A 24,486-nucleotide genomic window follows, 5' to 3' on the forward strand; every position below is an offset into this window, starting at 1 on the left:
GCATCGCTGCTACCATAGACTCAAAGTAGATCCACTTACAAAGGCATCACACACACACACACACACACACACACACACAAAGGTACACAGACACTGACACAAGCAGTGCAAATACATACACATACTGGGTCATACAGGAACAAACTCAATTTCCAGAGCGTTCTAAATAAGTATTCACTGATTCCTAGAAATGGGCATGAATGCATTCAGCAGACTGTGGAGTGAGAGCTGGTGCCCGCTGCTGTATTGGATCAGAAGGACAAGATACAGATGACTGAGCCACTTAACATCTGGCCGTTCTGAAAGTTGTGGAATCGCTGGGCGACAGCAGGGACATTGTCCAGAGGGTTCCTGTTGTTTGTGTTAGGCCTGACTGAGAGCGTCTTCCTCACCCCACCTCTTCGGTTATGGTCCGTAAATCTGTTACATGCAGCTGAGCGCTCCACTGTGTCCATGTCCTTGCTCAATGGGCAAGGTGAGACCTATACACATTCACCCTGGGTGTTTTATTATTTGTGAGCATGCATGCATTTAAAAATGTCTGACTGAGTGTGTGTGTGTGCATGTGTGAAATGTTTCCTGTAGCTCTTTCCGTTGGCCTAATAGTGTACGTATAATGAGAGTTTTATTGTGCTTTCTCAAAAATGCCTAAAGAGGAAGAATACAGAAGATAGAAACAGATCTTTGTTTAGCTTAAAGTTAAATTTAAATTTCAAACAGACTCGGTGATTGTCGAAAGCTTGAGTTGTATTGATACGAGAAACTGCTCTATTTTTGCTCTCTTGCAAAATTAACAATTTCTTTGAATCATTTAGTTGTATTCCACAAAATGGTGTTTGTAATTGTTGAAACTTCTATAAAAACAACCAGCAATTTCTATGGCTGGTGTTGTTTTGTTGGTCCGCTCAGCCATCAACCCACTTGTGTCTGTTAATCCCAAATACATTTTGATTTAGCGTTATGCCAGCATTAGCTTTACAAACACTATGGGCACTATCATATCGGACAAGCACAGAATAAATGACAAGGAGGAAACGTTGTTTTACAAGTCTGTATAACATTATATCTAATCCAATAAAATCACAAACAAGCATGATCTCTGTTATGCTTTTCGGAAAGCTAGCAATAAGAAAAAAATATGACATTTGAAAACTGTAATGAGTTAAATGCAACAAATGCAGAGGTTGACTTGTTTTATGATATCAACTGGAAATAGAGACTTGCAAAACATGTTTTGTTTCATTCTTGTGTAACAGTGATGCATGTTTCACCTCATACATTCTTGAGGTATACCACAGCGTCGGATTAACACTCCCTGTGTGTTCCACATCATTCTTCTAGAGACAGGTGACCTGTGTATGACAGGACCTCCCTACTCCATTTGGATTAAAGCCAGCTGCATGGCACGCATGCCACCGGTGAACACTGCAGGTCTGATCTCTGAGTTGAGAAGGAAGTAATGGAAACCGAGAAGGTCTTGGGTATTTATGTAATTTCACCCATTGGCATTGACTTTGAAATAGTTATAACACGGCTGATACGTTTGATCGTAAGCGTAATTCTAGAAAATTGAGAATATAATCATTTTAGAGCTGTTTAATGTTGGGATTCAACCCAAGTACATCATACATTTCAATAAAAGCATGAAATGGTTAAGTTTTGTCTACTTTTTTAAACAACACTAAAGAAACAGCCTACACATCAAGCTCAGCATCAAAGAGGCAGCTGTTACTTTCAACATGAATCACGTTAAACACCTTTTTCTTTTGCCTTGAACAGTGTTCACAAACTATTCATTATTCATTTTATATATCCGGCAAGATCTGAGGAGGATACATCCAGCAACGCTTTAAACTCTCAGAAATAATAATTTATGTTCACAGTTTATCCAACATACAATCGCACCATGACATGAGCAAATATTGAGTTTAGGAGAACTATAAGTGCCGAAACTGTAGTGTGGCCTTCAGGGAGCTGGGAGTGGAGGTGCTCGTTTCTAGAGGATCACTTCACTCCTCCAGATTTCTTTTCTAATTAAGATAAGCAGAGGTTGGACAAAGACCACTTCAAAGAGGCTCCAAGAAAAACACCAGAGTTAATCTTTAACCAGCACTTAAAACAGTGAGACAGAATTCAGTGAACAATATCCACATCTCGTATGGTGGGACTTCACACTGCTATGCAGTTTCGTACAGAAACGTACATCATAAACAGTGAATGCATCGCATAAGCTAAGGTATATGAAGTGTAGATTAAACTGTATTTCACACAATGTCCACATTCTCATTAAACGCATGTGTTATAGCAGAGTCCGACAAATTCCAGTGGCTAGTCATCTAAATTCATTCACTGAATTAATTGCCTGCCTGCCTGCACTTTCTCTTGTTGGTTTCAAAGACATTTTTCAGCACTCTTTGTTTGGAAAGGGAAGGAAATCCCCAGTGATGTGTCACACCCTCTCCATGCTAATTATGAGTTATGAACCTTTGAACAAAAGGTCTTGTACAGTTCATGCAGCTGCACTTTTAAACTCGACTTATGGTCACTCAGATACTGGATGTGTGTTGAGGGGCAGAAGTCTTTTGAGAGAGGCCAAAGAATGTGAGCGACTGGACTGTGCCAACTTAGTGCCCCTTGTCTCCTCCCAGAATACACGTCGCAGACAGCCCTTACTTGGTCCATGTGAAGCGGTGCCCCATGGACTCTCGCCTGCTCATTCAACCAGACAGACAGGCGGCCCTTTGCCCACAGAGCCAGCACCGCTCTGATTAGGCCGGACACATTGGGACAAGCCTGTGAATCCTGTTCAATAGACAGAATACATCTACAAATATGTAATGATATATTACTACAAATGGACTTTGTGTGGTAATAGTTTCCATGATCTGCAATAACTGTTTACTGTAGCATTAAAGATGTAAAATACAACTTTAGGGATAAATTAACAATTGTGGACGACCAGCAAAGTGCTCACTGGCCAGCAAGTTTAATTTAGGCGTGGGATACACAAGGAGTCTTTTCAAATAGTACTAAGACGGACCACACAGGGAGATAGAGCCATGGAAGCTTCTTATTTGACCATTTTTCGATTTCATAATAAAGGCATTACATCTGAAGTACAGCCATTTCCTATTGTTAACAAAACTCTTAGACTATAGTTAAGGGAGACTGGCAGCTTAAGCTATCAATAAACTTTTAATTTGGCTGTTTTCTTATTTGGGGGAACAATTTAATGATAGATAACTGCCAAAATCAGGTTTCACACCTGTAGTGGGAGCCGCAAAGTCTTATGAAGCAGATTTAAGCATCTTGTTTCAACCAATTCAGTCATAATAATAAAAAATGTTCAAAGCCCCGGGATCTTTATCCAACAGGTATTATTCATCTTCAGGAAAAAGCAAAACGTTATTGTTTACAAAATAGCTATCTCAAGCCATTTTGGATCTTAGATCTGAGCGGCATGGCCAAAAGACGGAGATGAGATCTTTTGATCCTGACCAGGCTGCCATGAAGTCTGGTGATTTAATGAACATTCAAGATGACTCTTAATAATTCATGGGGATTTTCGACCTTCATCCATGTCAAGATTTCACGTTGACTAAAATGTTGGCCCATGACAAAGTACGTTGAAAACTAATGATCATGAAATTTACTGCGGCTATTTGTGATTCCAAGAGGGATGAACCAGTTCAATTTAGAACAGTACATGAGGTTTCCTTTGGCTCAAGTGCAGCGAAATCAATAACACTTAAAGCCCCACAAGTAGTATGGCTCTGACTACACAATTTTCACTACATCATTCCATCTAAGACTTTGCAATTGAAGTGTATCATGAACAACGTAGTCTTTAGGGCCCTTAAGCAGGTGTTTAGACTTGTTTGACATGTTCAGCTCCATGGGCTTCCAGGACAAGAAATAAAAGACAAAATGTTCAGCTAAAGAATTTAAGTTAAAGAATAATCATTCGCAAATATTGTTCGAAAGAAAATCTATGACAGAGCTTAATTTTTTTATATTCTGTCTTCACAACTTATATTATCTCTATAACAGGAGTTTTATCTGGGTTCCAGACCAGCATACTTCTCACCTCACCAATTAAGGGGAAAGGGATATGATAATCCTCTTGAAGGAAAGAAAGCACATGGCAGAGCAGAAGGAAAGAGCGCTGTGGTCTAATCACCTTAAGCCTCGTATCAGCTGTAACAAGTTGGCAATGGTTCCAAAGATTTAAAACTGTTATGATTTCCCCGGCCCTAAACCCTTCTCTACGATCACTGCCTTTCATGGAAAGGGTCCACCATAATTGTAGCTGCTCCGTAGGGTCCATTGCAGCTGCTGTCGCCTCTGTGTCCACTCCTACACACTGGTCACTCTAAGGCGACATTTGAGGGGCCTGAAGGAAAGGCCAAAGGCACTTCTGAACAAAGGTGCTGGTCCGAGAGTTATGCATGGCTCAAAGCAAGCCAGGCTTTGCTCTCAGCAGGGAAACTTCTTGGACATTAACATATGTGCCACAACTATGGAGGTGATTTAACTCTGTGATCAATACAAATTAGGAATACTATGGATGGATTTACTTCCTTTCTTAAACTTTCAGCAACCAAATCATGAATAAACATTTGCCTTCAGACCTACAATTTTAGAATGAATGGAACCGCTGACATGAAATAAGGAATGTTTGCTTTACTCTGTTCAGAAATATGACTGAGTTTATTTCTATTTCCAACACATTAAGGTTGCATAAATAACTCACATACACTACCGTTCAAAAGTTTGGGGTCACTTAGAAATGTCTTTATTTTTCAAAGAAAAGCACAGTTTTTTCAATAAAGATAACATTAATCAAAAATACACACTATACATTGTTAATGTGGTAAATGACTATTCTAGGTGGAAACATCTGGTTTCTAATGAAATATCTCCATAGGTGTATAGAGGCCCATTTCCATCAACGATCACTCCAGTGTTCTAATGGTACATTGTGTTTGCTAATCGCCTTAGAAGACTAATATCTGATTAGAAAACCCTTGTGCAATTATGCTAGCACAGCTGAAAACAGTTATGCTGGTGATATAAGCTATACAACTGGCCTTCCTTTGAGTTTGAAGTTTGAAGAACAAAATTAATACTTCAAATATTAATCATTATTTCTAACCTTGTCAATGTCTTGACTATATTTTCTATTCAATTTTCAATTTATTTGATGAATAAAAGTGAGTTTTCATGGAAGACACGAAATTGTCTGAATGACCCCAAATTGTTGAACGGTAGTGTACATCTTAGATTATTTCCTTTATTTTGCATTATTCAAGCAAGACCTGCCACTAAGATTGAAAATGTATTACTTCAACTGCTCAATATATCATGGGGATGGTTAGATGGGCACATGAGAACAAGAGTGTGGTTAAAAAATGCTGCAAAATTAAACAACATTCACCTGAAGCAAAAAAAAAGGTGCTTCAATGTTGTCCTACACATCTATGAGTGACTGTAAAAAACCTTTTCAGCAAAACAACAATCTTTATCCAGTCCTCACAACTTCTGTTTTGGATTCCAAATTGCAGCATAAGGTTGTTGTGGAAACTGCTGAATGAATTTCTTGCTGCGTCCCAATGTAGGAGCCCCCTCGTCTGTGTGAAAAGGCAGTGACATTTCCCAGAGCTTTTTTTCAGATGGGGTTCTTTTATGTGTGGCCCAGGAGATAATTGTCGAGCTGCACGGTGGTGTTGTGGCTATCACTGTCGCCTCACAGCAAGAGGGCAACGGGTTCAGATCCCAGTCGGGGCGGTCCTTCTGTGCAGAGTTTGCATGTTCTCCCCGTGGCAGCGTGGGTTTCCTCCGGGGTCTCCGGCTTCCTCCCACAGTCCAAAGACATGCAGTCAGGTTAATTGAAATCTAAATTGCCTGTAGTTGTGAATGTGAGCGTGAATGGTTGTCTGTCTCTATATTTGCCCTGAGATGGACTGGCGACCTGTCCCTGTCAATGTCAGCTGGGATTGGCCGCGACCCAAAAAAAAGGATAAGCGGTATGGATAATGAAATAGAATGGGAGATAATTGGGTCACAGAAAATACTGTAAAATCTGATTGTAGGGAAAGGTCCTCGTGTCCTGGATTCTACATCATGCTCTCGCATCCTTACACAGTGCCACAAAGGACGTTGTTTGTCATGCTTGAGAAAACACTTGATGCAAAGCTCACATATTTGCTGGAATGTTGCATTAAAAAAATTGTGGAGGTACATTCAAAACGAATTTGTAAACACATCTTTTACTGGTGTACTTTTAAATAAAAAAAATATTCCAACTGCAGTATAAAAACAACTCAATACAGTCCCCTTTTGATATTTGCCAACGTCACTATTTCTCTGTGTTTAGAAATTACTGGCATCCCATACAAGCAAACATCCTCGGTTGTGAAGAGTATTCCTATTAGCCTCACCGGGAATTATTGTTGAAAGAATCTTTCCAAACAGTTTAAGGATTAGGAAGCAGCTAACTCAGGATGCACCACTCTGCAGAAGATCTCCTCTGTCGCAGGTTGTTGATTTCCAACCAGCGGCATATGGTGACCTACCAAGCACCCAAGGTCAGGACTTATCCCTGCAGATGGAGGGCTGTTCAGAGATATATATATATATAATATATATATACAGTTATATTGACATTCAGGCTGTGAGAGCCCTTATGTTGTCTCTGGCCTTTTTCAGCAGAATGATAATTATTGCATCTAAAAACTGAAAAAAATAACATATTATTCTCCTGTCTCTCTCTACAAGTGAGTGCATAAATCAATTAGCTGACCTTGAGTTTCGGAACTCATCCAAAGGAAGTATTAAAGTTGTTGCTGGGGGCTTTGTTTGTTTTTATTGTAAAGGTGAAGTCAGCCAAAGGATTTCATTGAATGACATTCCTGTCTGTCAAAGAGGATGCTGCCTTGAGTGTCATAATTAACCACACCTCTAAGCCAAATGGTTTAGAGAGAAAAAGCCTGAACTCTAAATAGTACGGGAACAATAACCAAAGGCTGAATTAGCAGCTGCAGAGATTTCTTCAGCATGCACTTGTTAATGCCAGAGTGGATTTCAAATGAAGAGTTATTTATGGGGTCAGATCAGTCTCAATAATTGCAAATGCGCACAGAGAGACTCACAAATGCAAACACAAGATTGACAACTATATTCTGACAACTATATTCAAATTTACAAATGCACACAGAACGATTCACAAATACATTCCAATACACATGTAAATAAATTATGATTTATATCATGCGTGCATTTGCAATTATTGAGACTGATCTGACCCCATAGTGTTTTACCAGTCACTAATGTAGAGTATGAACGCCCTGACAGCCATAAGTAAGATATTACAGATATATTTAATGTATCATTTGTAAACCATGTAGTCTATACTTAGTGCAATGTCAATGCATCTGCCTATCTATGATACGCTCTGTACAAGTAACTTATATGATGGGAAATCGATGTATGATTTATGGTGGACGATTTTTCGTAAAACTAACGAGGTAGTTTAGCTGTGGCCGTTGTGTTGTTGCAATACTTTGAACGTTACGTTCACACTTTCACAAACCCTGTGGCATATAAATGACAATCAAAAAGTGTTGCATAAATTACAAGCAAGAAGCCTAAAATACATTCTAAGGACATGCAGAAAGGTCGGAAGATGTGATTTTTAGAGACCTTCCGATGAGATTGGGACGTAATCGCCAATTCTGCCGGAGACTGAATAGAAAACAACGTAGTTTGTTATTTAACAAGGGGAAGTGTGGAAATGTGAGAGAAAACAAAGCAACATTAGGTTTCAGGATTAAGAGACTTGACAAAGAGGGGGACGTGCTTTTTCTTGACCCTTGAATGCACAGTGTTCGCTCTCTTGTCAGATCGAATAATGGCGGACTGTTTGCTGAAAGCAGCAGTGGGAGGCCATAGAATATAAAACCCTATCCCAGTCCAACAGACTCATGAGTCATGAGCTCCATACTAATAGAGCTGGGTGTTTGTCGAGGCTGTTTTCAGGGCCTCCATTGGTTTCATTTATAACAACATGTTTCAGCTGCATTTCACAGTTCTCACTTGCAAATCTGCACATGCCGAAAGGATTTTGCTTGGACGGAAAATGCTCCCTTAAAAGCTGAAATTGGTAATTACTAAAAACGTGTATAATGACTCTGGGTTCTTTGTTCATGACTGCTGAAAAGGAGACTTCAAGTAGAACGTTGCAAACCTGCATGTTAAAGATAAGAGTACTAGTCTGCATTCATGAAAAGAGTGGAGAATATGTCTACGGATGTATTGTTGTTATTGTCTCTTTCTTGTAATAGTGAACTGAAGATTAGTCTCTGCACGGAAAAAAAAACAGGGTTAAAAAATATGTACAAGAAGATTACTTCTAAGACTGCTTGCAACATTCTGTTTAGGCCCTGCATATGCAAGTATTTCCTCCTGTACATCATTGTAAAAACACTTTATGGATGTCTTTGTAAACAAATACAAATTTTACATTTAAAAAATATCAAATAAGTTTGGTTAAAAGTCAGAGCCACTCTGATAGTTGCAGGGATGGATACTGTGACTTTGTAGGTATAGTAGGGGCCATAAAATAACATTTGGGAACGTATTTGTGGACAGCGACTGTATGTCTTACTCTCGCATCTTGCAGTTTTCAAATCCTATCGTCCATATCTCATTTTTAAAAATAGTGAGAGTGCAGACTATTGCATTATGATGAGGAAGTAAAGCCTTCTAAAACAAATTACCTTAGGTCATTAATAGCCAACTCCAAAAAACATTTGCCTTTTGGCAAATCATTGACAGTATATTTATATTTTTAATATAAGCTACACTAATGCATTGGTCGAACAGAAAAGCGTTGCTATCCATGATATACTGTGAAAATTACAATTTGCAACATTACTTTTTTTATTAGGCAATTTGATCATACTGATAGATAGCCTACACTGCATTTAACTGTTGGAGCCTATATTGAATGCTGAAGTTGAATATTGAAGTTGTATGTCGCATAACTCCCTTCACGGTGATTATCTTTATTGTCCCCTATAAAGACATTTAGTTTGCAGCGAGGTAACTAAAGTAGTCACACAGTTAAAAATCCACCAGTTAGAGAATTACATTAACAATGCAGAAATAGTAGACATGTGTCAACCGACTGTAATACCAACAATACACCTGGTCTTGCTTACTAATAAAGCAGCAGTACTGCAGTACCCCGTAGGTCTATGTTCGTAGGAGTTACATCGAATGCTAAATGATACCCAGGTGATAAATCAAGTGTTACACCTCCAACTTGACGATTGGCATTATGTTTTATACGGATTAAGCCATTTTTAACATCAATTGGCTATTGTGTCAAGCAACTAATTATGTTGTATCAGCAGTATTAATACAAATAAGGCAACAAGCAGGTTATACGTATATCCTGGGCAAATGAATTTCCAAAGATGCTAAAGAAACAGTGTTGGTACTTAACATAGATTGTCAGTCATAAAATTGAGCAGATTTATTTATAATACCACAGGGAACATTGTTGAAAATTATGACAGCATTAAAGAGCAGAAGTGCTGTTGAAGTTGAAGTTGAAGTTCACTGTTCGAGACAGGTAGAGATAACAAAGATGGTTCCCAAAAGAAAAAAATATAACTCAACAAAGACAGCTCCTAATAGCGGCTCTCTATGTCGGGTTGAAATATTAATTCAGAGGCCGTGGGTTTTCAAAGATAACACAAACAACCTAAATGCAGGTCCTGTAAGGAGCACAACCCCTGGACACCGGAGGAATGAATAAAGTAATAAGATGCAGAGGGGATAAACATGAGAGGCATTGAGACCGTGTATGAGCCCTTAGCTCTATTGACATTTTAACTCATAAACACAGGTCCTTTAAAAAATGATATACTGTCTATAGAAACTAAATGAAGTGTGAATTAAATATGTTAGCGGAACATTCAAAAGGTTTCACAAGGCCTCAATAGCACAAAATGAGCACTCGCTGTCATGAAACATAATGGTTTCAGACTCATTGCCCAGTGGTAACCTTTAATCTATGACAAAACAATGTTGTGGTTATTCTCATATCTTCAGCAAATTACCTGGGGATTTAAGGAGCTAGATGTAAGTGCTGCATCAGATTGCCCAGTGGTGTCACCCTGCACTCTGTGACCTATCTTTGTTCCCCTCTTCCCATTTACTTGCTAATATTTAACTCTTCACTCTCAGCCCCTGTCCTGGAAAACCAAGATTTAAGCACAGGCATGGTCTAGTTCATTTCAGAAAGAAAGACATTCCTCACTAGTCGTCATGGGGGAAGGGTTGATCTCTGGACATTTACCTGGTTGCTCCAGACATGTTTTAAGTAGTTTATATGTGTAAGCAACAACAACAAAAATCAATTGAAATTCAATAAAAGATTAGCCTATATTTTCCGGGAAATATCAACATTATTTCAGTTCATATGTCGATGAGGCCACAAGCCCACAGGGCTCATCTACTACATTTGAAACCCTCACAACTTGTCAACACAGGCGGTGTTTAGAGAGTGAAGTGCACGTCATCCCATTCATGCCATTGCTACAGGCGACAGGAAGCAGCTTGAAGCCTTGCCCCCACCAGTACGGGGACCAACAGAGCAAGTCTATCGCTCATCTCCCCCGACTGCTCTTCCCTCTCTTTTCTCAACTCGATGGCGTCTCATATCCTGCCTATCACGCTTCACTTATGGGGGAAAGCAGGTGGAGGAGGTGGTGGTGAGAGGGGCTTGATCCACACACAGAACCCCTTAAGGATTTCATCAGCACCTTTTATGATATGAGAGCCGTGTTTCTACTCAAACCATGTTCATAGGGAGAGTTTGCTTCAATCTACTGTATTCATTTTCTTGGCATACTGAAATGCTGATATCAAAATGCAATCATAGCAGTATAATCAAAAGAGTAAACAGCTTGAAATCCAAGACAAAGCATTTATCAATTAAAATGTAGATGATGCCCAACATCTTGATGCATCATTTTAGTAACGCCAGCTTCATCTCTGATTAAAGGATCAGGCAGCTGGCCACGTGATGGTGGGTGGGTTATGGAACTGTGTGTGTGTGTGTGTGTGTGTGTGTGTGTGTGTGTGAATGTTTGTGCATAAACGTGTCTACAAGGGATGCACACTGCTTAGGGCTTCAATCCTGCAGCCCAGACTGAGGTGGAGAGAGTGACTCTCCAGCCTTAGCCCAGCTGTCGGAGGCTTATCGTGCAGCAGGGCTGTGAGGAGCAGCTCCGGCCCACTGCTGGGATTCCGGGGCCAAAAGCACATTATCCAGAGTGATTTCACAAAACTGAACAAAAGCTTTGCAACTGTGTCATCATTGACCCTCAGAGATCCTGCTTTTTTGGGGGGCGGAATTATGACTTTTCAAAACACAGTCTCATTAAATTGTTATGGTCAAAAATAAAATGAGATACAAAATGAAACACTCCCATGAGAAATTGAAATGTTAAGTTTGCTTTCACTCTAGATGTGAAAAGACTCCACATCGGTTTCCTTTTGCTGAACTCCATTCCATTTTGCACATTTGGTTTATCCTCTTCTGTTGCTGGTAGAAAGCTATATGATTTTATATATGTATGCTTCAGCTTTTCTGGAGTTGTTGGGACTGTTGATTGTCCAAACGTGAAACACAAATTCACAGGCAAGCTTATTCTACAAAAGAGAGAGATGTTCTACAAACATATTGCTTGAACAACCCCAGTTCAGCTAGACTGATATCCTTAGGCAGGTATGACAACACATGTCATCAGCGAGGGAACAAGCCTGGACTTGGGGTTTCTATACTTTTGGGATTTTGACTTTGCTTTGTAAACCTCTGCTCCACACTCTGGCGTTGGTAATGGAAGGGAAGACGGGAATCATCAAGCAGGGTTTCCCCATCTGTTTCCATAGTAACATTTAAGTGTAAAAGGGTCTTGAAACCTTGAGCCATGTTCACCCACATTCTATGTAATATACAATCACAACCCGAGAGAACAATATATAAGATTATGCCACTCTCCTACATGATTGTCTAATCATTAATTTTATTTATCCTAGAAGACACATCTCAAACAGATGAAGATACCGTCCCTCAAGAGAAAAATGAACTACGATGTAGAAAAGGCAGCATAACACTAACGGCTGGTAGAAATCAACTTGAGCCAAGGAAAACCCCTCCATTGGCTAATTAAAATGCATAATTCATAATGTAAGAATGAAACCTCTCATCAATATGGTTTAGCTTACTTGCCCTGTAGAATAAGCTAATCATAAATAATTACTTTTTAATCTTTATCTAAAAAGAATTACATTGGCTTAAGTATTTTAGCTCACAATGAATGTTTCATCCCCTCATCAATACGCAAAGGTTCTTCACTTGTTTGGTTAGTCACTGCAGCACTCCACATATGCTTTTACTTTAAAACATATCTAAACATTGAAAATATAACTGCAATACAAACCGGTGAGAAAACGATTACTCAAAGTTAGTGACGATGAGGACATTAGAGACGAGTGAGATGCGAAAATCACTCTCCGTCAAAAATAATTAGCCTAAATCCTCCCTGTAATTTAGTTTTTCCTCCCAAAAGTGAAGCAGCTGTTACCGAGGAATAGCTCCTCTAATCAACTTCCAGATGTTTTATCACAAAAATAATTTCCAAGACAATAAAATGACTATCTAATATTGTATTAGCTGCAGCAGATGGACTCTGAGGTAAACCGAACGCCCCCAAAATCCCTTTAAAACACTGGACTAGCTATGTAATTTTCTGAAGCTTAACTGTATACAGTATGATTCACCTTATAGGTCCCAAGGACAAAGGAACCCCCCCAAGAAATGTGTAGAGGAGACATTCCCATTAATAACAGGACAGAAACACACAGAAACTGCAGAGTCATCATTTGCTCTGTGATGGGAATATTACAGCATTCACAAAGTTGATATTAACCTCACAACTGCATGTGGATGCACGTTGTGCTCCAGCATGCTATGGGAGAATAATAATCCCTTCTAACCTGGGATTAGACAGGCGGAGAGACAAGGGAGATGGATTCAACTATCCCCTCAGTGTCACAAGCGATTACACACCGATAAGATGGAAAACGTTGGTGATTTGTGATGTTACTACAGCCCGAAATGGTTCAGAGGATGTATTAGGTCACTGTACTCACGCCGACCTAAACTCATCTTGTGAGCCAGAAATAACAAACAAAACGTTCTTATTGAGGAGGGCACTGCAGACTTGCATTGGAAACTCTGTTTCAGGAGCTGCCATGTAAAACTAAATGTCAGGAATTTTCACCTATTCCTCTGTAATTCTGAATTACTGATCTGTATACTCATTGCACATAGGGCTTACCAAACAGATGTCACAAGTGAAATGGGAAACACAAGGATGGATTTTGACCTTCAGGAGCAGCCTGTTTTTATGAACTGAACAATCAATGGTATTATGCTGCCTCTGTGTAGCTTAGTGAAACCAAAAAAAAGAGATGATGCCTGGGATGAAAAACAAAGGCAACATCAGTGTGTCTGTCAGGAGGACTGTCCTTAATGCTGACTGGCTGGCTGGAGGCAGACAGGGATTCTGCTTCACAAACAAATGCCGGGGAATGCCAGTGCTCGTGTGTGCTCAGGTAAGCTCACCTGAATGCGCTCGAATCCTCGGGAGACATGGGGAGGGCTGGAGGCCACCCAAACACAGCAATTAACTGACTTAATGACAGGACCAGGCCCCTCCCCAGAACACACATGTGCACAAACATCCAGATAGCGATCGTGTTCCAAACAAGACACTTTCTCGAAGTAATGAAGGTCTTTGGCTCACACCTGTGTTCGTGACACGGCTGTAAAGGTGTGATGTTGTTCCAAAACAGGAAAGAGACACCGACAAATAAATATGTGTAATTTCGGTCCTCTGTAATTATTCATTCAAAGCTTTGACGAGCTTGACGAATAGAGAGATACACCAGCAGCTCTGAGAAAACAAACTGTGTATCTTCTTTTGGCAAAAGCACCTGAAATAATCACAGTGAGAGATTTCTGAAATTAAAAATAAACTAAAGAGAGTAGAGAAAATATTAAAAAATCCACAAATTACCCAGGATTATAAAGTTATAGACTATTCCGAAGAATGTGCAGCATAATTGTGTTGTGTAGCATTCAGCATTATTATTAAATGTGTTTAATAACAACAGGGGCTAAAAGTAGTAGTGTTTTAGTCACACAGTGAGAATCCTTTTATCCAGACACCCATTCTTATCGAAATGATTAGAATCTGTCATTTTGGCTTCTGGTCTAATTGTCATATTGTTATTTGTGGCAAAAAGCCGATGATGTCTTCATGTAGACAAGTTAATCGAGTGAAACAGCCAATTTGGTTCAAGTCTTAATAAGATAAGCATCATTTATAGATAAACAAAACAATTTAATAATAGTTTATCATCCTTTTTAGCAGTTCTTATAAAATCATAATAATTGGCCACATAAAGCAAAGATAATTATTGCACTCAATATTCACATAGAGGTGTGCCAAATCAGGTCCAACATTGATTACAATTTGGGTTTCTGAACACTAGTATGACAAAACGAGCAGGAAGAACTCAGGTCCTGGTAGCTCCATTTAAGACTTTGTCCGTCCATCTATCAGAGACACGATGATCTCTGCTTCAACAGCTAAAACAACCTTGTGGTGAAACCGCAATAAGTAGTAAGTAATTGGATTAAGTGAAATGAATGGCTTGGCATTCAAGAGGGAATTAGTGCCCTTTCCTGTAATGAATGCAGGTTGTAAGTCACTTTATTTCTGGATTGACAATGGAGACAGCACTATAACAATCAGTTGGGTAGGGCACTGATCCCAGTACAGTAAGCTTATCCTTAAGCAGTGTATTAAGTGATAATGTCAGGGGCCACAACTCGTGCCGAGTAGATTAGCCAATTGATCGATTAGTGAACCAACAGCAAATGCATTGATAAATTGTTTAAATAATTACACTACCGTTCAAAAGTTTGGGGTCACTTAGAAATGTCTTTATTTTTCAAAGAAAAGCACTGTTTTTTCAATAAAGATAACATTAATCAGAAATACACACTATACATTGTTAACATTTCCATCAACTATCACTCCAGTGTTCTAATGGTACATTGTGTTTGCTAATCGCCTTAGAAGACTAATGTCTGATTAGAAAACCCGTGCAATTATGTTAGCACAGCTGAAAACAGTTATGCTGGTGATATAAGCTATACAACTGGCCTTCCTTTGAGCTTGAAGTTTGAAGAACAAAATTAATACTTCAAATATTAATCATTATTTCTAACCTTGTCAATGTCTTGACTATATTTTCTATTAAATTTTCAATTCATTTGATAAATAAAAGTGAGTTTTCATGGAAGACACGAAATTGTCTGGATGACCCCAAACTTTTGAACGGTAGTGTACGTTTGGAATTTGAAGGCCTCACACCACGATAGAACATATCAGAGGAATTTGTGTGGCTATTTTAAAGATGAATGAGTAATGTTTTAAAAGGAGAACGAACAGAATAATCAATAGTTACAGTCCTAGTTTTTATCCTGTCTATTAATATATGCACTGTAAACATGATGATCGAGCTGCGGAAAACATTCACTCGCAAATATTAATTAGCATTTATACATATACTCAGAACTGTGCACAGATTCAACACGATTCATCACAGCTGTTAACAAAAAACTCCCGGAATCCCAGTGAGCAGCTGCGACATGAAAAATAAAATATCAATCTTAAAAAATTGCCAAGTGCAGTTGGTATATTTCCCAAATGAACTTGAAGTGAGGATGAGAATGTTTTCCACCGTTGAACATAACATACTGCAGCTGTGTTCCAGTGTACACCATTCAGCTTCTCCTAAACAAGACTGTTCAAAGAGCTGGAGGCTCTCTCTGGGGATTTAGAGCAGCCACCAGCACAGCTTCAATGACTGGCTGCCTCACAAGCTGCAGTGCTGTACATGTCGAATCCTTTCGGATGGGTCGTCCAGACACTTTATCAACTTGTCAAGCAATTTAGGTGTAACTATAGCCACAACTCTCATGTCAGAGGGGGACATTTTAGAGTAATATAATGTCTGACCATTGCAATTCCACGCTTTGTTTTGTTTGAGAAAGGAGAGAACAAAAACATGTGGTATTGTTATTCGTACTTTGATCAAGTCTAAGGATGATGTAGAATATTGAAGGGGGTGCTGAAAAAGGGGAATCTAATTGCCATTTCTGGAAGACCAACTACAAGTGGAGATTCAAGTATGTCGTCAAACATTAAGCAAGCATGAAAGAGAAGTCTGGACTGTTCCTTAACAAATAACCCAATTGAGACAATAATAAAGGGAACAACAACATAAAAGCTCTGCATGTGCTTGCCATTTGCCAGCAGCTCATGAGGCACTTTCGATCAGTATCACCCCCTAATAATGGAGTTGTCCTCTGCATTTCAGTCATCACGCATAAGACCCTACCTACTTATTAGCATTGAACTTGTCTATTGTTCAACTGAAGCCACAGATTAGACCACAGTCGAAAGATGGGAACATGTTTACGGGGGCCCTCTAAAGGTGCTTGTGGGAAAAGAGGTCCCCTATTAAGAAGGTCCTTTGTGCTCACTCATCACAGCTGAAGGGTAGCAACTAGGACACACTTTCAGACACGCGGCTTCTGCTAATCGGCAACACCGGCATGATTGCCTCAAACCATTTACCGAGCCTGTGTCTGATTACATATCTACAGTGAGAGGAAGGTCTTCGCTAATTGTTCTACTAATTACTTACTTGCGAAATCAATCATTATTTTCTAAATAAGGTGGCACTTCCATGAAGAAAACAATGCAGTATTATGGTTGGGGTGCTATACGACTGATACTGCAAAGGAAGAACAACATGAATGTTCTGATTAAAGGTGAATACGTGTGGAAGCTTTGATATTCTGACTTTTTGACGGAATTATTGATTGAATGGAAATCAACAGAGCATGACACGAACAAAATCTAAAAATGGCATCCCTTCTCATTCACTGCATTCCTATTCTATCATGTATTATGCTGAAATAAAGCGTGTGAAGTTATTGTTCTGTAAATTGCTCCCATCTGTGCACACAACTCTGCTTAGTAATTCTGCTTAGCAAGGCATATTGTGAAGCACACAGACAATTTTTCTCCTTTTATTTAAATAAATAAGTTACTCAAAGTTAAAGTTGGGACAGTGTATCAAACTAAAATGTTTCGGTTTAAAAAATCTGCATCTTAATTAAGGGTGTGCTTTCACAGAGTATGATTTTAAATGGGCATGTTCAAGCCAAGTAACTTACCGCTATCCTCAATGGAGAAATGGAAGATGTCATTTGTAGCATTGTCGCCATCCTTCAGAACATAGCATATGTTCCTGTCGTCAATTTCAGCTGAAAAAGAGAAACATTTGCATAAATGTCCATGACATCCGCCATTTGACTGAATTGGTGAGTGGGAAAATATGTCCAGTTAGTTGACTATAACGACCACTGAGTCCTGCTATAAGAGGCCGGCTGAGGCTGTGAGATGAAATGTGCCCACTGCACATAGTATCTGGGGGATCTGAAAAGAGCAACTGCCTGGTCACAAGAGTTGTATGTCTAATAGAATCCTGAATGGCACAGCACATAAAGAATAGTTTTATTGTTGGGGTTACATCACAGCGCCCTGTTTGCCATCCTGCTAGTGTGGTGCTAGACAGGGTTCTTTATTATTGTCTTTATTTACTTTCTGTTTATTCTTGTGAGAACTCATGAAATATTGAACAGACCTTTCGGGGAAAGCATCTTGCAGTGATAGAGTGAATAAAAGCAGGGAATACATGGTTATTGACTGTACACAGATGCTGCCACCCTGATACTTAGCATTTACCAAGACACCCCTCTGGTCTGCTTGAAATATAACTTCTGTACTCATGTTTGCAGCCAGTGGTCTGCTGTCAGGCAGGCTACGATGCCCTTGCCACCTATCTATCACCATGCCTGTAATCCCTTTTCCTTCTGTTATAAATATGACTCTGGTAATGTACAATTCACCATCAGTCTCTCCCAAAGTGAAATGCATTAGGCCCTGTTTGAAAAATGCAATCCTCCAGTGAGATCTGGTCAGCCTGAGGCACTGGCATACTTCATCTCTGTAAATAGGCAGTCTCTTGAGTGAAAACAAAAACCTTCTGTTTGAACTCAGCATTGTTCAGGAATCCAAGGGGAGTACAGTTAGCAGAGTGAGTACATGTAAAATGAGTTTGAGAGCAAGCTCAAGGGAATTATGATTAGAACTGTCTTCGGTGTGAGTCTCTGCACTACATTACAATATCTGAATGACACAGGAATGCAAAGCTGTTGTCCAGCTCTCTTACCTTGTGTGAAGGTGACGATAGTCGCATTTCCTTTGCCGAGGTTGATCAGGTAGCCGTGTCCTGGGCCAACAGTAATTCTAAAAGTCACAGAATTCTGAATGCTGTCTCTGTCCGCTGCTTTAAGAGACTTACTCGTGATCACAAATCCCAGGTGACCGTTCTCCAGAACCCGCAGCGTTGGGGCTCCCTTGTTCACCAGAATCTGCGGCACTCCATTGTCCACTGGTAGAACATTAATCTTCATCATTTGGGGCTTTCGAGTTCCAAATACTGTGTTCGGAAAGATGTAGAAGTCTGTGTGTGTGCCATCGGTGACGGTGAAGGAAAAGCTGTCCTCTGCACTCTCTGTGCCATCATGTTTGTAGCTGATCATGTTGTCATTCAGGTCCTGCTTTGAGAAGGAGGTCACAGCCCGGGTGTTGTTAAAGAGCAGGCGACCATGAACTGGGATTTGAGTGACTGTGAACTTCAAGAGGCGATCAACAGTGTCTCTGTCCTCCACTGTTAGCTCAAAGGGCGTGATGAGTTTGTGCTCTCCCTCAGTTACCACTAGGCTGTGGACTGTCACGACAGGCTTTTTATTGTCCACGTCAGTGATGGAGATGCGGAAAGTGCGAAACACAGGGTTGTAGCCATCAGTCACTTCAAATTCAAAACTATCCATTTTTACTTCATCTTTCGAAGTGTGGATGTAGTATACTTTGTTGCCAGCCAGCTGGAGCTGTGTGAAGGATGCGATGGGCATCCCAGGTGTGTCTGTGCACTCCAGGTGTCCTCTCATGGGAGCTCTGGTGATTGTGAAAACCAAGTGTTCATCTGGGCTGTTGAGGTCACTGGTGCTGAGCAGGTCCGTTGTCAGAGTAACCCTGCCACCCTCTTTAAGTGATACACCTTTACTGATCACATCTGGGAAAACCATGTCGATACCACCCACTGTGACATAGAAGTATCTGTCTATCAGTGGATTGATTCCATCTGTTACATCAAATTTGATGAGGTCCCGAATTCCCTCTTGTCCATTATGGATGTACACAATTAAACCCTGATCCACTTCGTTCTGTGTAAAGTTCATTCCAACTGTGATATTTTGCAAAGTCCCAGAAGTTACCCACTGTAAATATCCCTGACTGGGCCCATAGCGAACAATATAAGTTAGCGTTTCATCCTCAGAGTCCAGATCGGTTGCTTTTAAAACATTGCTGTTTATGACTTTCACATCACCTATCTCAATGTCAAGGCCGTCATTGATTGCCATCCTTGGAGTCTCATCGTCCACAGGGATAATCATAACTATTACTGTTTTCTCTACACTGAACTTTCCATCTGTGAGAACAATATCAAAGCTGTCCTCTGTGGTCTCTGAGTCATCATGCTCATACACAATGCTGGAGGCCTCCCTGATCTGATCCAAGGTGAAGTTCGAGACAGGGATAGTGCCAGTAATGAGCTGATTGAAAATAAATCCGTGCTTGGGGGATTTAGTAATAATGAATATGAGCTGATCAGAGGGGAGATCTGCATCAATACCATTCAGAATGGGAATATCGATGACTATGTTCATGCCCTCCATAACTACAAACTCCCTCATATAAATATCTGGCTTTTCATCGTTAGAGGGGATTATGGATATCGGGAAAAAGTGCCTTTCAGAGAAATTGATGCCATCAGAGCATCTGAAAGTAAACCTGTCCTCCACTGGCTCGACTCCTTTGTGAATGCTTTGAACATAGTAAATGTGATTCTGTCTGATGTCTTTGATGGTGAAAGCACTAATAGCTGTCCCGGACCTGGATTTTTCTGAACCTGGGGCAGGGGAGATATTTTCCACATACCCTGAAGTCGGCTGAACAATGATTGTACAAAGGAGGTGATCGTTGGAAGTGTCTGCATCTTCAGCGCTTATGTGAAGAATTTGAATGGCATTCTTTGCTCCCTCCACAACAGAGAACTGTGGACCCAGAAATACCTCTGGAGCCTGGCTGTCCAGGGGAAGAATAGTTACATGCACTCTTACACCTGTGATTTTATTTCCACCTACGGTCCACTCATCAGACATGTCCGTCAATGTGAGATTGAAAAAGTCCTCCTTTGTGGCCAAGCCTATCTCACCACTGGTATGAGCATAGACCACAAAGCCGTTAATGACATCAGCTTGGGTGAATGTGCCAGATGGGACACCTTTCACTAGAATTTCACCTAATGATGGTGGGTCCTCAACAATGAAGGTCAAACGGAGGTCATCTGTGTCTTCATCTCTTCCCTGAATGACATTACTTGTGATTTCTGTTGCTCCATTTTCCAGTACATCTATGTAGGAGCCGATTGTGCCAGCTGGAAGGCTGATAGTTGGAGTCTCATCATCAATCGACTTCACACTAATCTGAATCGTGATTGGGACAATGTGGATGCCATCACTGACATCTATTTGTATCAAATCAACTGTTGATTCATCTCCATTATGGATGTATGACATTCTACCATGTCCAATATCCTCTAGGCTGAAAGTATCTCCTCTTGTAATAACAGAAAATGTAAACTGGATCTGGCCATGCAGTGGAGGCTGAGTAATAGTGAAGGATATCTGTTTGCTGTCTGTGTCTGTGTCTGAGGTGTCCAGCTCATCACTCGTAAAGATATGTGTGCCACGTTCAAACACAGTGAATCCAGAGTTGGTTATTTGAGGTGGCGTGTTGTCCACAGGCTTTAAAAATATAGTGAAATCTCCTTCAACAATATTTCCAGAAACATCCTCCACAGTGTACCGAAACTGCAAAACATGACTGGTAATTCCAAGCTCAAGCTCAGGCGGTTTGTAGGCTATTTTATGATGGTTAATTTGTGCCTGAGTGAAAACTGTGACTTCAGTGTTTGGCTTTTCAGTTAAGACCAAAGCCCCCAATACAACGGGGCTATTCTCATCTGTATCTGTTGTTGGCTGGATGATTTTGTATTTGAGATCTCGATCTTCTGAGTCCAGGTCAGTGTAACGGAGGAATTTCTTTCGGAAGTAAGTAAGTTGATACTCGTGCACAGTCATTTGCAGAGTCGTGCCGGGGTAAAGTTCAGGTGGGATGTCGTCTACAGGGATAATTTTTATAATGAATGAGCTCTCACTTGATTGGTTTGGTGGGTCGTTGTCATCTTGAACTCCAAACACAAACTGATCCATGACTGTGCTGATGCTGTGAGGCCCAATGTGGATGTAGAACAGTTTGCCATCAGTTATATCCCGCTGCAGCCATTCAGTCACCACTTTCTCGTACAATTCATCCTCTGTATTAAACTTCCAGGTCGATGGGTCCTCTGGGGCCTCAGACTGACGCAGCAACAGCTGCCCAATCGTGGAAAAGGGGGGCTCTATTGTGAATTTGATTGAAGAATCCTCTGAGTCGATATCTGCAGCACTGAGCATGAGTGAGGAGATTTGCATAATTTGGTTTTTGAATAAAATCAAACCGGTGTTGGCATTGATAATGGGAGGCTCGTCATCAGTTGGCACAACAGTGATGGGAAACAGGAACTCCACCTCATTTGTTCCATCTGTCATTCTGAAAATAATATTATCACTGTAGGTGTCACTGCCATCATGTTGATAAATGACAACTCCAGCATCGAGGTCAGCTGGGGTGAAAAATTTCCTCCTTGAGCCCAGAACGGTTAATTCTCCGTGCCTCAGCCCGTCAATAACAGTAATTTTGACATTGTGTAAACTGTCCTCATCGCTGATTTCCAGACTATGTGAACTGGATAGAGGCCTCGACTGACCTTCATACAGTAACTGTCCAGTATTCCGAGTCACTACAGGGGCCAATGTGTTCATAGGCTTAACAACAATCATGAAAGCAAAAGGGTCTGACACAGCTCCCTCTGTGTCCACAACCTCAAACTCAATCTGGAAAATCCGCTCACTGTTTGAATCCACAGCAGGGGGTTTGTAGGCGATTTTCAAGTCTTTGAGGTCTCCTTGGTAGAATGAGGTTATTGGTAAATTCCTATCATCTGTACTCACTATGTAGCCCTCCTCAAAGGACAGGGTGGATGTGATGTTAAAAATTAATTCATCAGGATTAGACTCAACATCCTCTGCAGCCAGCATATCCATGGTAATTGCTGTCATTACAAACTGGTCTACTTCCATCATCATCATCGCAACAAAGCTGGGTTTAGGAGCCGTGTTCTCCTCTCCATTTTTAATCCTCACTAAAATTTGGAAAAATTCCTGCTTGAGCAAATTGCCCTCCTTATCATGTAACTCCACAAGCATTGGAATGTAATCTCTGTTCGGTGACTTCAAAGCAAAAGTATGCTGATAACGAATATTCATTTGAATAAATTCATCACAGTCCACCATTGTTCCAAGGCTGTCCTCATCCACAAGTTGTCCATACCTGGGCAGCACGCTGCCACTTGAGAGAGAGGCTATTTTGCATTGTTGGGCACTTTTATCATAAGCGAATTCTAAAATTCTTCTATCAATGGGGTTACTTGTGCTGAGCAGTTTCTCGACAGTGAGAGGCATATTTTTGGTTAGAACTTCCAGCTGTGTGAAAATCACTTCCACCTCCATCATAAAAGGTATTATAATGGTATCTGTTTGGGTGTCATACCTGAGTTGTAATCTCACTCTATCCCTCGGAGGGCTCCTGGAGCCGAAGTGCGAATACTTAACGTCGTTGGGGCCAAATTCACACGGAAACTTTTTCGGAGACAGGTGTCCGGGACTTTGAGACAGGGGATCATTGTCCAGGACCGTCATGCTGCATCTATCACCGGGCTGAAGTTGGATAACCAAATCGTTGATGGGATCAATGAAGACTGATCTTCCGAAAGGCACGCGGACCCCATTGTTGGCAACCAGTATCGTGTCCTCTGACGGGTCGGACCTCAAGGCGTATGATAATCCATAGCTGTCAAAAACCTGCGCAACTGCATCACCTGTCAGAATCACTGCGAGCAAAACAAAAGCAGTGCCGATCCTGTGCAGATGCGGGGGAATAATCCAAGCCATTTGTAGTGCGGAACCGCAACGGAGTAACGTTGAACTTTGCGCATACACCCTTATAAACTAAGTGCGGAGGTTAAAGTTGCAAGAATATAACATCACAGATGGATAATATCACGCACCTATGCGCACTAAGGTGCACCATTCTCTCACAGCGGCTGTACACTGATAACATAAACTTCATACTCCTGCTTTGCTAGAGTACGGAGAGTTACGCCTTCCTCTCCGCCGATTGGTTAATATCTCCACTGGAATGCGTTTGTCAGGTTTTAAATGGACGTGTGGTGTGTCATTCCGGGCAGACAAAACGATGCCGCGCGGGCTCATCAGGATGGATTAGGTTAAAACAAATAAAAATACAAGAATACAGCGATGTTTGTTGCATAAGACTAGATTTATAGACTCCAGTGTGGCAAAGAGTGTTATTATTTGCAAAATGCTTCATTTTATACGGTGGGATGTTGTTTAAATATTCTAGATTTGTTCTCTTATCAAAGCTATTCCCTCATAAATACTCATAACGATAGGAATTGTCAATCAGAACTACAGCTGTAGAGAAGACTCTTCACTCATAATATAACTGGAGAAAAGCGTTGTCTCCCTCTCGTGGTGTGCTCTGCAGAGGAAGAAGAAATCACCTTGATGTTATGCACATGTTCCGAATTCCTACTGATGAAACCCGGTCCGTTATTAAATTGCCTGGTCAAACAGATGCTGCATTGCATGCACAGTGCCACACAGTAGACTATAGAATATATTTATATATTGGTTGGTAATGTGTGCATATTTTTATTTATTCTTTATTTCAGACACCAAGTTCCATATAAAAATAACAGACATACAACTATAAAAAAGAGAGAAAACAAGAAGATACAACATACATAATACAGTTCATTGGAAAGTATGAAGACTTTTGTGCCAATGTCGTCTTATGTTCGAAGTAAATCGATAGCAGCTTTTTAGAGGGTTGACCAGAGCCTCTACTATACAGTTCTCAGATTTGTCCAGTCGACACATGAAACCATACATCA

General features: G+C 40.5%; 1 protein-coding gene across 1 annotated transcript in view; it reads right to left on the reverse strand.

Moving 5' to 3' along the window:
- Nucleotides 1-23,461, reverse strand: part of frem2b (FRAS1 related extracellular matrix 2b) — a 53,202-nt gene extending 29,741 nt beyond the window's left edge. Inside the window, exons 1-2 of the mRNA XM_056441066.1 lie at nucleotides 18,454-23,461; nucleotides 17,396-17,485 (exon numbers count right to left, since the gene is read on the reverse strand). Of these exons, the coding sequence (XP_056297041.1) occupies nucleotides 17,396-17,485; nucleotides 18,454-23,461 (5,098 nt within the window). The remainder of the gene's footprint in view (nucleotides 1-17,395; nucleotides 17,486-18,453) is intronic.
- Between the last annotated feature and the right edge of the window lie 1,025 nt (nucleotides 23,462-24,486).

The sequence above is a fragment of the Pseudoliparis swirei genome, chromosome 20, assembly GCF_029220125.1.
Source record: "Pseudoliparis swirei isolate HS2019 ecotype Mariana Trench chromosome 20, NWPU_hadal_v1, whole genome shotgun sequence".
Classification (NCBI taxonomy): domain Eukaryota; kingdom Metazoa; phylum Chordata; class Actinopteri; order Perciformes; family Liparidae; genus Pseudoliparis; species Pseudoliparis swirei.